The 16,905-nt window shown below is 42.2% G+C and overlaps 1 protein-coding gene across 5 annotated transcripts in view; it reads right to left on the reverse strand.

Annotated features, from left to right (window-relative positions):
* The window catches only part of LOC148360733 (uncharacterized), a 125,574-nt gene that overhangs the window by 46,203 nt on the left and 62,466 nt on the right, over positions 1–16,905 (reverse strand). For all 5 annotated transcript variants that reach the window (XM_088341633.1, XM_088341636.1, XM_088341634.1 and 2 more), the window contains 2 exons: positions 3,571–3,683; positions 823–1,119 (listed from right to left, as the gene is read on the reverse strand). In XM_088341633.1, coding sequence (XP_088197759.1) covers positions 823–1,119; positions 3,571–3,683 — 410 coding nt within the window. The remainder of the gene's footprint in view (positions 1–822; positions 1,120–3,570; positions 3,684–16,905) is intronic.

Consider the following 16,905-nt stretch of genomic DNA (forward strand, 5'->3'; position numbering starts at 1 on the left):
TAAAACTAAAAAAGCCCCACTCCAACTTCCAAAATATTCAGCTTTGATATTAATGAGACTTTTGGGTTCATTAAGAACATGGTTGTTGTTCAATAATAAAATTAATCCTCAAAAATACAACTTGCCTAATAATTCCGCACTCCCTGTAGACTCATCACAGAAACATCAAGACCGTTCTAAAACAAGATAGCGGGAAAATATAAAGCCGCATAGCTCACCTAAGTTCTCTTGCAGCCATCACGTTCAATAATGATACGCAACCATGGTCTTCTGACAACCGTGAGTGTAGTAAATCCAGGAGAGTCAAATATTTACAAATACAGAATAGTAAAAAATGTTTTCTCTATGCCGTAGTGCAACCCAACCAACGTGTGATTCACATTCATCTTTTTTGGCCAATGGCAGGCTTTGTTTCGCCCCTTTATCCTATGCGAGCCTGTAAACGATAAATGGATCCGCCCCCTTTACCTCCGAATAACTTTAGCCAATAGTGACTGATTCAAATGATGATTGCCTCGTTGGTTAGGAAGTGAAACGCTGGTATATGAATCCCATTATACACCGCGGACGACTTCGCCTCGGGGGAAAATCTAGTCGGCGGCTGCTTGCCTTAGTTGCAAGACTTTGCGACTTAATATTGATCCATATATAAGGCGCACTGTATTATAAGGCGCATGGTCAGCTTTTGAAAAAAATGAAGGCTTTTAGGTGCGCCTTACAGTGCGGAAAATACGGTACTTAAGATCATTCTGTCCCTTTACAAATCAGAAGTAGCTCGAGAACTGAACTCTCCTTGAAATCACAATGAGAAACGAACCGTACCTCATTGAAGAGATGTTGAACCACTGTGGCCAGAGCTTCCACTTTTTTATTGGCTTGGATGAGGAGTTTGCAAAGCTGCCCGGCTTGGTTTTTCTTCTCCTGGAGTTCTTTGCTCGGTTTAGCGGCGACCACGCCGGGTTTGGTTGCGCTCTGCACACGCGTGGCATGTTTGGGGCTCAACCGACAACTTGTTCTTGTTTTGGGTCCGGCGGTTCCAAACCCGTGGTTGGCGGAAACTGAGGTGGGCACTGCAGAAAGTGGCAGGATTGGTCCACTGGCGTTGACACCATCTGTGACCTTGCAAAAAATATCAAATGGTGTCAAAAATTGAAAGGTGGGGTGCATTATTTGAGGTGTAACTATCCATCCATCCATCCATGAATTATCTGCAACGCTTATCCTCAGTAGGGTCGCGGGGGGTGCCGGAGCCCATCCCAGCTATCTTCGGGCAGTGGGCAGGGGACACCTTGAACTGGTTTCTAGACAATCGCAGGGCACACAGGGACAGACAACTCACTCGCTCATTCACACCTAGGGACAATTTGGACTGGCCAATTAACCTAACATGCATGTTTTTGGAATGTGGGAGGAAACCGGAGTGCCCGGAGAAAACCCACGCAAGCACAGGGAGAACATGCAAACTCCACACAGGAGGTTCGATCGCATTTGTAAGACTTGTGAAAATTATATTTAAGACATTTTAATGCCAAATAAGGCCTTATCTTTAGAATCATGAATTCAATACTTTATAAGTCTTTTTAAGGATCTGCGGGAACCCTGAGTAGTTTGCATGTGCAAACTGGACAAACTAATGCTAGCGGGAAGCAAAGAGAAGCGGTGAGTGGTCTGGAGCGGTCTATAGTGTTAGCCTTTGGGACTGCTCGTAAACCTGACTTTTGCTTTCATATAGCGGGCAAGAGTTCTGTTAAAAATGGGATACCGTATGTCATGATTGCTGATTCAGGGCACCTGCGACTGCCCAATTGCGCCAACAGGGCTGATTGGTTCATGTCTCTTTTTAAACCCCCGGCTTCCAAGAGGAAGCTGTCAGACCGTTTGCGAACCTATGCTCCCAGCTAGGCAAGCTCCATACCTTCCGACATTTTCCTGCCCTGTTTTCTCCTGCCTGATACCTGTTGCCGACCTGTTTCTGGACCCGTTTCTGCCCTCCTCTTCTGTCCTGACCATCGACCTGTTGTGCCCTGTTTCCTGCCTGACACCTGTTGCTGACCTCTTTTCTGGACTCGTTACCGCCCTTGCTCTCCCGTCCCGGCTATCACTTAGTATTCCTGCTGCCTACGACTATCCTCGCTCGACACGGAAGTGCCACTTCTGCGTTCCTGCCACCGGCTATCCGTGTCCGGCGATCATCGGATCGTGGAAGCAAGCACTGCTCTCTCTCTTTATCAATAAAACCGAGTAAACGAACGCTACTGGGTCCTGTCTCCGTTTCTGGCTTGTGACACTGTAATTCTTGGGTTTAGAGGTGTTTGGATACAGAAGTTGGTAGGTTGGTAAACTACTAGGGTCGTAGGCAATGTTCCCTCTAATTTTCCACGGGTCTGAGCGTTCAAACAAAGTCGGTGAGCAGCGCTTGAAACAACAGTGAGCAACAGCAATCCCAAGTGTGGCAACTAAATCATTATCAAACATGTCCATAACTTGACATCAAGTTACATTTTGCTGAGTTTTCGGCAATGCAAAATGATTTTTCTCTTTTGAATGAATTGACTCGTGTATTATTGCAAAGGTTGTATGGCCAACAAACGTCGTTTATTCTTACAATTCTTTCACAAGATATCCATTTCTTTTGATTTCCTGATATATTTTGTCACATAATAATAACATTTTTGGGGGCTTATTGAGTCGGTTGTAAGATACAGAACTGTACTTAATCACATTTTTAGTGGAAGTACAATGTTGGCATCAAGATTCACTTGATATAATTGGAAATTATTTGAATGCAACACAAACTTTTTCTTCTTTTTTCCTGTTTTTTTCTACTTTTTTAAAATTCCTTTAAAAAAATCTCATTGTGTTTATTTTTTCCGAGCTGTTACTTTTTTCTTTTTGTTCTCTATTTACTTTTTTCCTATATTTCTTTCTTTTCTTTTTTTATGGCTTTTTTCTAAATTTTTCCTTCTATTTTTCTCTTCCTTTTGTTTCATTTTTTTCTCAGCTTTTCACTACATTTTCATTTTGGTATTTTTTCTTTTTTGTTCTATTCCCTCCTTCCTTTAAGTGATTTTGTGCATCATTTTACATAATATTTGGTCATGTTGGGATTAAAGGAGCAAAAACAACCTGAAGAGCCGTTTTGGACCCAAAAGAGCCGGTTCCTTTTAGTGAGCCGAGCCGAAGAAGCCGGTTCTCGACAAACTACTAACTTTACTCAACTTCGTTCCACTTCCACTCGACTTCAAAATACCGCATTTAGGACACAACATCAGGGGAACCCGTGTATTTTTACCTTCATGCACTGTATCTTTGACTTAAGTCGCTTCCTATTTAGTCATTTTGAGCCCTGATTTTTGTGCGCTGGCTAGATTTTCTTGTGCGCTGAGAATGTCCGAGCAGTGCGCAATTGCTCACGTGCGCAGCTTAGAGGGAACACTGGTCGTAGGGGCAGCATTTCCTGTGGTGTGTCTTAGGCAAGTACCACTCTATATAATTGGTAGCCCTTCGTTCTAAGCCGTGACAAAAAAAACAACTTAAAAGACAAAGATAAGCATGACGAAGACTGCATACCAGCGGCCGCGATGGATTCTGCTGCTTGCTTCCCACCGCAAGTACTGCGACTGGCGAGATGCTGGGATTGGTTGCGGTTCTCGCAGAAACATCCCGGGAGTTGTTTTTGTCAACTGCAAAAGAGCAACATCCTCTTACTCTTCGTCTCACAGGCACGATATTCATCAAAAAATAGCGCTGAGGAGAAAACGACCACTCGAGACTCTACAGTGGTCAAAAGGAATAAGCGATCCCTTTACAGAAAGAGAAACTTTGTAAAATCAAAGGAAGAAATGACATTTAAACATGCAACACACAAACTCAAGGTTGTCTTGTGCATCCGTGGTGCTGTGTTCATGAGAATACGGCAACTCTGTTATAACAGATTCATGATGGAATGGATCGATGGAAAGGCTGTGTGCATTAGAGAGTGCATTACAGGGACAAAAGCGATTGGCTAGCCGCTTAAATGTCTCCGCCTACGTTGATTTGATCTCCCAGTAGTCCATCTCTCTACCCTGCATTTCCTCTCCTGCTGGCAAATGTCTACTGGATATTTTAGTTAGCAGGCTAATAGTTAAAGCAGGGGTCGGCAACCCAAAATATTAAAGCCACAGTGTGTAAATTCTGATCACTAGATGGCACTGTGGTCTACTGCGAACAAACACTAGTGCAACACGGCAGACAAACGTGGCGGCGACTAGAGTAGGGATTCCACTATGTAAAAGAAATACAAAATTTCTCGAACTATAATTTTAGGTAGAAATCAAAATCATATATGGACTTGCTCATTTCCGATTAAATTTTCCCCTAATTTCGGTCCGGAGCCTTCGCTCTGAAAATGCTGGTCTACCAGTAATACCAAGAGCCAAGAAGAAATCCACAGGTTCCAGATCATTCTCCATGCTCTGCCCTCTGAATTTCTATCTGCAACCTCAGTTGAACTGTTTAAATCTAGGCTTGAAACACACATCTATTCTATAACTTATGAAGGACCTATTTTTTATATCAACAATATCTGTGTATTATTTGTTATCGCAACATCCATTGCAGCCTGGTCATTCTGAAAGGGGGATTCCCTCTGTGCGGTCTCTTCTCAAGGTTTCTTCATTTTCCTCATGTTGAGGTTTTTGAGCTTTTCCTTGCCCTCATGTAGGTTTTAGATCAGGGGATGGTGTCACGATAGTCAATGGTTTGCAATAGTCTGTGCAGCCCTTTGAGACTCATTGTGATTAAGGGCGTCACAAACAAACATGACCTGACTTGACTATGGTAGTTCATGTATTTTTGTCTAGTATTAAAAGCAATGTTTTTATTTTTCCAGGGAATGAAAGTTTTGTGTACCACTAAGAGGCACTCAATATTACACACTGTTCCTTTAAGAGCCGCAACAAACCAAAAGAACACAGGGAAAAAGTCTAGAGGTGCAAAAACTTAAAAGACTAATGGCAAGCTGATTTTTAGATTACATTAGAAAGGGGATTTATACATAAGAGTTAGCAATAATACCAGATACTTATTTAAGCATTGGATAACAATATTTCTTTCATGTTGGTCCCACATAAACTATTAAAATGTCCAATTTTCAAATGTTTTTGAAAAAGCTTAAGAGAGCCAATAGGACACCTAAAAGAGCCGCATGTGGCCCTAGAGATGACCCCCCTCTGCAATTGCTGCAATTTTTTAAGACATTTTGAAAGAGTTGTAAATGTTTGACTTATTTTTCAAGAAGATAATCAAAGATTGGGCACACTTGCACATAATAGTGTGTAAAAATGAACCACGGGTGGCGTTACGCACGTTTATTTTGGGGTCTAATTTGAAAACACTCTGTACATCTGCATATCGATCTCTTCGGAATGAAATTGGCTAACCAATGAAATGAAATGAAATGATCTGCATTTATATAGCGCTTTTCAAGTCAATGACTTCCCAAAGCGTTTTACAGTGTGATTCACATTTCCCAATAGCGGCCTTGCAGCCATGTAAGGCGCTAACCTGCTTATTGGGGGCATTAGGGGTTCAGTGTCTTACCCAAGGACACTTCGACATGTAACACGGACAAGCCGGGATTCGAACTGCGATCCCTTGATCCCAAGACGAGCGCTCTACCTCCTGAGCTACTGCCGCTAACCAATGTGTCAATCAGCAATTGATTTGGTTACTACTGGCTCAAGATATTCGAAGCTAAAAAAGGCGATGATCGTTTTATCAATACATGACATCTTAGGCTGTGGATCATGAAGAAACACTAGCAATTGGGGGGCAGTAGTTCAGGTGGTAAAACACTCGTCTAGTAATCAAGAGGTCGCAGGTTCGATTTCTGGCTCCTCCATGTTATATTTTGAAGTCTCCTTGGGCAAGACACTGAATCCCTAATGTCCCCCGATAAGCAGGTAGTTGCCTCACATGACGCTGCTATCAGTGTGTGAGTGTGTTTGAATGGGTAAGTGTGAAGCACATTGTAAAGCTCTTTGGGAGGTCTTCAGTGACTTGAAAGGCGCTATATAAATTCAGAACATTTAGTCAATGAAAAGGTCAGAGGCTAACGGCCATATTGTTTTTTTATCTATCGTGTGTTTTGGAGTAAAATATTTACACGGTTGGATTCACTGGATTGCCCTGCATGTAATGAGGCCATGTTTGCAGACAATACAAACCCCAGTCATCCTTTCTTTAATGCAGTGCACTCGGGTATCTTGTGTTAGACTGAACACGATTTTTCTGTGATGTGTTGGTTTGATCCCTTAACCCCTAGGGTCATAGACACACTTCTATTCCAAAGCTTATGATTGATGCCCACCTCATATTCTGTATTGTCCTGTCTTTTTCCGACTGCCTGCCTGGTGGTGATACGAAGGAGAAGGACGATTTGAGATGAGTCAGCAGACCAATGTTTGACCTGAAGCACGTGAACGCCTGCATGGACCAGCTGGCAGAGATGGGAAGTTGCGTCGTGGCCGTCATAGACTTTCTGGACTAGTTTACAGGCTGGGAGCGTCGTTGCTCTCATGCACTTTCCGGACAAATTTTCAACATGTTACCTAGTGTTTACTATGTTTGTGTACTGTAATGCTAAATGTAATTCACCCTGGTCATCCTGAAAGGGGGATACCACTTGTGAGGTCCCTTCTCAAGGTTTCTCTTTTTCCTCACACTGAGGTTTTGAGTTGTTCCTTGTTGGTTTAAGATCAGGTATCTGTGTCATTGTAATCCTGTGCAGTCCTTTGAGACATTTTTGTGATAAAGGGCTAAACAGTGGAACCTTGGTTTTCGAACGCCTCTCAGTTCGATCAAATCGGTGTTCGACCAAAAATTTCGAGAAATTCTTGCTTCGCTGTTCGGTCAAAAATTCGGAGTTCGAACGCCAGTAATGCGTGAGTGCGTACACTAGAGTGCGATGCTGAGCGGCGTACGGGTGTAGATCGTGTAGATCGCCCCCACCCCTCGTGACCAACTGTTATCACGTGCGTACTTGCCGCTTTTTGCTTTCGCTTTTAATATCGGTGAACGGAGTGTTTTAGCACCTAACTATGCCTCCGAAGAAGGTCAGTGCAAGCAGGACAGGTGAAAAAAGAAAAGTTGTTCGTACAACTATTGCCTTTAAGAAAGACATAATAGCTAAATATGAAAGAGGTGTGCGAGTTTCCGATCTTGCTAGGGAATACAGCATGCGCCTTCTGCTGACCACCACAAAGGTAAGAAATCCTATTCATAATTCTTTTCTTTATCTTTTTTTTTTTTACACGTTCGTGTTAGCGTAATCTTTCGTACGGAAGATTACGCTAACGCAAACGTACGATTAGCCAGGGTTAGCTTTATGATTTGAGGTAAACATTCAGGGTGTTGAAACTGAGCCCAAAATTCAGGGTGTTGGAACGGAGCCCCCTTTCCAATGAAGCGCTAGCCACTTGTGGTGCTAAATGACTTGTAAACGACCTGATTTTTTTATTTTTACACGTTCATGTTAGCGTAATCTTTCGTACGGAAGATTACGATAACGCGAACGTACGTTTAGCCTGGGTTAGCTTCATGTTTACGTTAAACATTCATGGTAAACATTCAGGGTGTTGGAACGGATTAAAACGATTTACATTTTTTTTTAATGGGAAAAATGATTTCGGTGATTGAACAAATCGGTTCTCGAACAGGGTTCTGGAACGGAATATGGTCGAGAACTGAGGTTCCACTGTATAAATAAATTTGACTTGACTAGACATTTCCTGTAGTGTGTCTTGGGCAAGTACAGCCTGGTGGCGCCCATCCCTCTCCAGGCCAACAACATTTAACAAATCTCAAATCCCAAGAGTTTAAGTCAATGATATGTGGAGTGACATATTTCAGTACAGATTTAGATCTGTATACAGTACATGATTTACAACCAAGCATGATCTGCAACTAGATGCAAATTTGCAAGCAGCAATGGCCTTGATCTTCACAGAGAACATGACAAACCCGTGGTAAAAATATTAGAAAAGCTTTGTGCTATTACCGTATTTTCCACACTATAAGGCGCACTGGGTTATAGGGCGCACCCCCAAAAAATAGTTTTCGGTCCTATATTTTCCATACATAAGGCGCACCGGATTATAAGGCGCTACAATGGGAACGTCGACAAAACAGTCAGATAGTTCAGTCCAACTTATTACCACCTTAACATTCCCAAAGCTTGCAAAGAGGCTAATACGTGTCGTAGACACGTGCTGATACGGTGTCCGTACGATGTCACCAAACAAACATTTCTTAGTTTCCATTTTATTTTTTGCTGGCAACTGTGTGGACAGCAAAGTAAGAATTTTATTGTGCAGGGAAACGGGGTTCTTTACTGTGCATATGACAATAAATACTTTGAATTGAATTGAGTTTAAAAATAGACTCATCACATAAACATCAAGATCGTTCTAAAACAATATACCGGGAAAATATAAATCCGCATAGCTCACCTAAGTTCTCTTGCAGCCTTCACGTTCATTAATGATACGTAACCATGGTCTTCTTACAACCGTGAGTGTAGTAAATCCAGGAGAGTAAAATATTTACAAATACAGAATAGTAAAACATGTTTTCTCTATGCCGTAGTGCAACGCAACTTGTGATTCACATTCATCTTTTTGGGCCAATTGCAGGCTTTGTTTCGCCCCTTTAGCCTATGCGAGCCTGTAAATGATAAAAAGGATCCGCCCCCTTTACCTCCGAATAACTTTAGCCAATAGTGACCGATTCAAATGATGATTGACACATTGGTTAGGAAATAAAACGCCGGTATATAAATCCCAGCATGCACCGCGGACGACTTCGCCTTCGGGGGAAAATGTAGTCGGCGGCTGCTTGCTTTAGTTGCAAGACTTTGCGACTTAATATCGATCCATATCTAAGGCGCACTGTATTATAAGGCGCATGGTCAGCCTTTGAAAAAAATAAAGGCTTTTAGGTGCGCCTTATAGTGCGGAAAATACGGTACATGATTTACAACCAATCATGATCTGCAACTAGATGCCAATTTGCAAACAGCAATGGCCTTGATCTTCACAGAGAACACGACGAACCCGTGGTAAAAATATTAGAAAAGCTTTGTGCTATTATTTGGAAAATAGTGCAATCAGTTTAGCCGATAAATCTTTAATGCCCTCATCCGCAGCGGCATTAGAGACTCCTCATCAGATTTAAGCATGGCCGACTGGATAGCCTCCACCGATTCACAGTGCAGTGTATGAGTGTGCTTATGTGTGCATGCGCACTGAATAAAGCCTGTAACCTACATTTTAGGTTGACGGCATGCAGCAGTGGGGAAGTGGGTCGGTCAAGCTCAGACGGAGAGAAATATAGAAGCCAAACACGTGCAGCTGGGATCAGATGGCTCCGGAGAAATGACGGCGACATGATCATAATTCCCTTGCAAGGTCATAGTGGATTAAGGAAATAATCGATTAAGTTTCGGCAATACAAAAGTAATGGTAATTAATTTTAGGTAAGGTAGACAGAAACGACACAGCGGTCCTGAGGTCAGTTTAATACGCTTACGAAATATTGCTCAATAGGACTGGGGAATATAAAATGTAATGGATTTTTACGATTATAAAGGGACAACATGTATTATTTAGCACGTCGTTGTCACGGTTGCCCATTGCCCTCACTTGGCCCCGCCAGTTTGGCGCCAGCTGCGGCTTGTTGCCTGGTTGGCTTCCCTCCTATTTAAACTCACTGGATCTCATTCACTCTTTGTCAGTCGGTCAATAAACCTCTGCACTTGGAAGGCGTGTAGTTTGACTTTGTCCGGTATTGATCCCGCCTGTCTCGCCCTGTCCGGTATCTTGCTCCAATCTCCAGTATCGATCCGGTCTGTCTCGTCCAGTCTGGTATCTTGCTCCAGTATTCTGTATAGATCTCGACTGTCTCGTCCTGTCCGGTATCGTGCTCCAGTCTCCAGTATAATAATAATAATAATAATAATTTACTTGTATTGTCATTCTTTGTAACAATGCACACAGAACGAAATGTCGATACACCTGACCCGTACAGTTAAACTGTAGCAAGTATCTGGTATCGATCCCGCCTGTCTCCTCCTCTCCAGTATCATGCTCCAGTCTTCAGTTTCCAGTATTGATCCCGTCTATCTCGTCCTGTCCGGTATCTTGCTCCAGTATCCGGTATCGATCCCGTCTGTCTCGTCCGGTCCAATATCTTGCTCCAGTCTTCAGTATCCGGTATCAATCCCGCCTGTCTCGTCCGGTCCGGGATCTTGCTCCAGTCTCCAGTATCCGGTATCAATCCCGCCTGTCTTGTCCTGTCCGGTATCTTGCTCCAGTATCCGGTATAGGTCCCGCTTGTCTCGTCCTGTCCAGTATCTTGCTCCAGTCTCCAGTATCCGGTATTGATCCCGTCGGTCTCGTCCTGTTCCTCCAGTATCCGGTATTGATCCCGTCTATCTTTCCCGGCATCTTGTCCAGTATCCGTTATCGGTCCCGTCTGTCCCGCATCTTGCTCATGTATCGATCCCGTCTGTTCCGTCCTTTCTGGTATCTACTCATGTGTCCTGTATCGATCCCATCTGTCCTGTCCGGGTTCGATCTCGTCTGCCTCTGACTTCTCTGTCTCACTTCTTCCTCCCAGCGATCGCCGCATCACTGGCGTTTGTGTTCACGCGCATGACTGCCCTTTTCCCGTCAAATAAAGCTTGTGTGAAAACGTTACGCGTCTGGGTCCTCCGTCTGTTCGGGTTCTGACAGTTGCGTGAAAACGTTGCGCATCTGGGTCCTCGTACTTTCGGGTTCTGACAGCAGTAGTTAGTTGAATTAACTCTTAAATCCCTTCCCTCGATTTTCCAATTTACTAAATGTCGTTAAATTGACGATTTCTATAGCGAAATAATACAATTGATTTGAAAAATTGCCGATAAAAATCTAAAACACGTGGTTAGAGTCCGAAATACACAAAAATATGCTTGTAAATGGTGTTATGTAAAAAACCTTGATCTCCTTAGGATTAAATGAGACTGTTGTAAACAAGCCCTTAGTATAGCCAGGAAACAAGCGGTGCCATGGCATTGCGTGATGCAAACCTTCAACAATGAGAAATCCTTTTCAGTGGATACAATAACGCAGAGAAACTAGTTATTTGTGCTAGTGTGTGAGTCACGTGGCTGCTCTCACTCCCAGCTAAAAGCAGGGCATAGACTATGGCTGGTCACCCAGTCACTTGTGCAGAAAGCTTAAGAATATGCACAAACTGGCACAGACTTAATCGTGTGAAGAAAATAGATATAGATATAGTCAGTGTCTAAAACTCATGATAAAAAGTTACCGGACACCAGGGCTGACAACTCTGAAAAGTTGCCTGCCCCATTTTTTACAACTTGAAACACAATAGGAAAACTAATCGCAAAAAAAAAACTTTAAAAATAAGTTTATTATAAATCTACTTATAACATTCATTGCATGTATATGACCAGGGTTGGGTAGGGTTACTTTAACTTGATTACTTTCAATTACTTTTGGATTTCTCCGATACCAATTATGCTAATAAAAGACAAAAGAAAGTAAATATGAATCAAATGATGACTCACAACACGTGGTAAGCTTTCTCTCCTGGCTTTGATCTCTTTGATCTCCGTCAAAACTAACATAAAATGCCACAGAAACAAAATGAAAATAAATCCAAACAGCTTGCCAACATCATTTTTGCCGTTCCATGTGTTCCGTTACTCCCCAAGCCTGCACAAAATGTAGTCATTTTATTCATATTTAGTTTATTTTGTCCCAACCCTGTATATGACATTGCTGTTGTCCGTCTGCCATCAGTATGTTCCTGTACTAACTCATCTTCATTCATGCAATGTTTGCGTTGCGTCAGCTGCTACAAGCCACGTGTACTCCTTTTTCCACGATGCTCTTTATGTTCGTTTACGTTTTGTAGCGTCATCAATTTTGTTAGCTTCTTTTGAATCTTTCTTCTGGGGCTGAAGTTTTGGCTTATTCCACTTATCCATTTTTCTTGTGTTCTCTGTGCGTCTACTTTGGAAAATTATGATGCTCGGGAAAGTCTGGAAGCACGAAGTTATTCGATGCAGGCTTCTGATTGGCTGCAGAGTATGCAAATTGCCAAACGAAGCGAAATAGCGAAATTTCCAAACCGAACAAATATTTCAAAATCGGAATAAAGCAAACGTTTGATTTGGGGGAAGAAAAAAACAAACGAAAGATTTTTTTTTCTTTTTTTGAAAGAGTTGTCAGCCATCAGGGCGGAGACGTTTTGTAAGTTGTACGCCCGACGTAAAAGATGCACGGCCGGGTGTCCGGGCAGACGTTATTTCAGAAGCTGCTATAGTGCAGGTGTCTCCAAGCTTTTTTAAGGAGATAACACATTTTTAGTCACTAATTAACGTAAAAGGCACCAAGTTTGATATCCTTCCATCCATTATATTATCCTCAGTAGGGCCGCAGGGGTGCCAGAGCTCATTTGAGCTGTCCTTGGGCAGTGGGCAGAGGACACCCTCAACTGGTTGCCTGAGACACAGAGACATACAACTCACTTTCTCATTATCACCTAGGGACAATTTGGACATGTTTTTGGAATGCCTGGAGGAAACAGGGAGAACATGCAAACTCCGCATGGGGAGGCTGCAATAGCTGGACTTGAACCCTGAACTTCTGCACTTTAACATTTAGCCACAATTTACTGTACAAAACTGTGTATAAACAGTGTATAAATACAGTGGTCCAGAATCTGGTGGATGTCGGGACACAAATGGCCCCAGGGCCTTAGTTTGGACACACATTTTGTCTTAGTCTCAAATGTCTGCAATCAATGGAAAGTGGGTTATCATAATTCGAAACAATTTACCTCAGCATACTATATCTATTTTTTAATTTATTCTACGTACTGATGAATACAGCTAAGATAATGCTAGTTGAGTAAAACATAAAAAAAAAAAAAACGTAAATTCCGGACTATAAGCCGCTACTTTTTCCCCTAACTTTCAACCCTGCGGCTTATTCAGTGATGTGGCCAATTTATGTAATTTTTCTAACGGCCGCCAGCGGCGCTCGAGTACAAAAGGTAAGATTTAGACTGGTGGAATTTATGCGCCGAGGAAGACTGCAACTTCTTAGCTTGTGCACAAATTAAATTAGCATAGACATATGCTCATTATGCAAATTGCAAAAAGAAAGGCTCATGACGCAACTTTCAAGCTAAACGCAATCGAGGAGTCCGATAAAGAAGGAAACAGAGCTACTGCACGTAAACTTTATCATGCGAGCGTGTTGCTAGCGTCTTTTTGAATAAGGGAGCGTGGGACGACGTCTATATGACAAAGTCTCTTTCCCATACTGAAGGAAGACGACTATGATGACGTCAGTTAAAAGGAGGAAGATGAGGACGGTTTACTGTGGTTTCTACATGTACGGTATGTTTTTTTTAACAGACCCGTTTACTGAGTCGCGAGCGTGTTGCTAGTAGCGTTTTGCTACCCTTCACAGGCACGGTTTGGGATGAAAGTTCTAATACGATTATTAAAGCTTTGAAAACTCTCTCGGTGCACCGCCTTTCTTTGTAAATATGTGTAACCATGTATAATATGTATTTGGAACTGTATATTTTTGTAATGTATTTATTTTAGAAACTTATTCTGATATGTTTTGCACAAGGAAATGAGAAAGAAGGGGAGGGGCAAACGCGGGCTGACGGGAAGTGGAGTAAAGGTGAGACGTGTTTGTGGACGCGGACGATTAATAGTGGATATATATTTTTCCCACCCTTACCTTAATATACACTTTTTTCCTTAGATTACTTTCAACGGTCACCCAGACTCTGCAGGTCTGCATCAAACCTTAAGTACCGGTATCATTTTCCGTTTATTTTGCCGGCTGTGATTTTTGGACTGTGTCGGGTATGGGTTAATTTTGTCTTTGTGTTGCATGTTCTTATTGTGGGCGCATGCGGCTAATATACAGGTGCGGCTTGTATATGTACAAAATCGGTTTTCCTCCCGAAATGTGGGGGGTGCGGGTTAGAATCAGGTGCGCTCTATAGTCCGGAATTTACGGTAATTGCGATAACCGAGGGATTACTGTATTTTTTCAAATGTGTTTAACATGGGCTATCTGAAGGGATTTTTGACATTGATTGAATGCACAGGACAAAAAAAAAGGTAAATCAGGAGAAGGATGGAAGAGACGGATGGGTGAATAGAAAACATCTCGACTTTCTTGAACATGATGGCCAAAGGGATGATGAAGGGGACAAGATGGACAACATCATCTCCAGACCTGCGTGGAAGACCACCGTGTTCTTCTTGTAGCCCGACAGCAGCTGAAGATTTCGGAAAAGTCCTTTGGCCGTCAGCTTCACGTGGAAGTCGGACAAGGATAATCTCGGAGACCATAACATCTCTGCTTGTCTTCCGGGAGAGTGAAAATCCTTAGCGGTTGAATAAAAACAGCCGGGCGGTGAGACGGTTTTCCTGAAGATGTTCGAATCAGTCAACCAAAGGCTCCTCTCACTTGTTAGATATTTCAGCAGTTGCCGTTGTAAACCTCCTGAAATCTTGCCGGGAAAAAGGTAATTCCTATTTCTCATTTCCAGGATTTCAGATCTCAAACGCTAAACTATCGTCTCATATGAATCATCTGAAGATCAAAAGTAAGAAATCTGTTAAGGTCTCCTTGCTTGAATCCACGTTGAGGCCACCGGGGCCTCATTGGGGAAATAAAGGAAGGAATAAAACCTCCAGAAAGACAGAATGTCCCTCGGTTGTTGAAGAGAAAATGGCGCCAAACGAGCTGAAGGTTTGTGAAGGTGGGAGTGAACCATTCGGCCACAAAAGATGGAGCGTGAGAGAGGGAGCAAATGAGGATGGGGCGAGATGCTATTGGCTGGCAGCATGGAGGGGGGGCGGAAGGGGGGGTTGTGACATGAGAGGAGAGAAAATCCTGCAGATGATTCTCTCCTTCTACATCTTGCACAGGGAGATCCTCCAAACTCCACTTATATCCCGTCAAGTGGAACAGAAGCTCCGTGACGGAGGAAAATGATCCTCCACCATCCGTGAGCTATATTTCAACAGACGTTAAAATATAGAAAGCCGGCACCCGTATAAATATAGACGGACGGGAGAGCTGCTTGCAGAGGACGGGGGGAGGGGAATGGGCGGGATTTGAATAATAATCTGTTTTCTTCCTTTCTCCAAGATGTGATGCTTGCCTTAGTTAGATAGATAGATAGATAGATAGATAGATAGATGTCTAGATAGATAGATAGATGTCTAGATAGATGTCTAGATAGATGTCTAGATAGATAGATGTCTAGATAGATGTCTACATAGATAGATGTCTAGATAGATAGATGTCTAGATAGATAGATGTCTAAATAGATAGATAGATGTCTAAATAGATAGATAGATGTCTAGATAGATAGATAGATGTCTAGATAGATAGATAGATAGATAGATGTCTAGATAGATAGATGTCTAGATAGATGTCTAGATAGATAGATGTCTAGATAGATGTCTAGATAGACAGATGTCTAGATAGATAGATGTCTAGATGTCTAGATGTCTAGATAGATAGATAGATAGATGTCTAGATAGATGTCTAGATAGGTAGATGTCTAGATAGATAGATGTCTAGATAGATAGATGTCTAGATAGATAGATAGACAGATGACTAGGTAGATAGATGTCTAGATAGATGTCTAGATAGATAGATAGATAGATAGATAGATGTCTAGATAGATAGATGTCTAGATGTCTAGATGTCTAGATAGATAGATAGATAGATAGATGTCTAGATAGATAGATAGATTTATTCATCCCTGTAGGAAATGTACTTCCAGCAGTATCCTTGTGTTGAAAAATAAAATAATAAAATAAAGATATAGAATACAAAAATACCCAATATAACATTTTGCTATGGAGTATTCAAATAGTGCTATGGAAAATACATACTGTAATAAAATTAGGGTAATATGCAAATGTGGGGGTGGGGTTTCATGTGGGCTTTTACTCCCCCGGGTGGAGTTAAAGAGCCTCATGGCATGAGGAAGAAATGATCTCCTCAGTCTGTCTGTGGAAACAGACTGTGACAGTGTTTGGCTTACACATCTACAAATAATAGGCAATGAAAGTGAATATATATATATATATATATATATATATATATATATATATATATATATATATATATATGTATATATAATTGATAGGAATCTATTTTTAAAGGTTGAGTATAGAAAAAAGAAAAAACATGAATTCAAAAAAAAAAAAAAAAACCTGTCCATTGACTTTTATTCATTTATTTATTTATATGTTGCCCCCTCTATCAAATATCTTTACAAGAGGGATCGGGAACCTTTTTGACCCAAATAGCCTTGAAATTTAAAAAAAAAAAAGGGATTTTATTCTGAAAGAGCCAGCACCGTATATTTTTAAGATACAATTCAACAAAACCGCAGCACGGCGGCGCAGTGGTTAGCGCGTGTGCGGCACAGTTCTGAGGTCATGGGTTAAAATCCAGCTACCAACCCTCCTGTGCGGATTTTGCATGTTCTCCCCGTGCTTGCGTGGGTTTCCTCCGGGCACTCTGGTTTCCTCCCACATTCAAAACAAAAAATGCATGTCAGGTTCATTGGCCGGTCCAAATTTTTCCTTACGTGTGAATGAGCGAGCAAATTGTCTGTTCCTGTATGCCCTGCGGCTGGCTGGCATCCAGTTCAGGGTGTCCCCTGCCCACTGCCCGGAGATGGCTGGCATGGGCTCCAGCACCCCCGCAACCCTACTGGGGATAAGCGGACACCTGTCCTGTGTCATGTCCAGCATGGTTGCCGTGACAACCAGCTGGTCCCGCCCCTTGGCACCGGCTG

Source organism: Urocampus carinirostris, chromosome 8 (assembly GCF_059441175.1).
Source record: "Urocampus carinirostris isolate Australia breed hairy pipefish chromosome 8, RoL_Ucar_1.0, whole genome shotgun sequence".
Taxonomy (NCBI): domain Eukaryota; kingdom Metazoa; phylum Chordata; class Actinopteri; order Syngnathiformes; family Syngnathidae; genus Urocampus; species Urocampus carinirostris.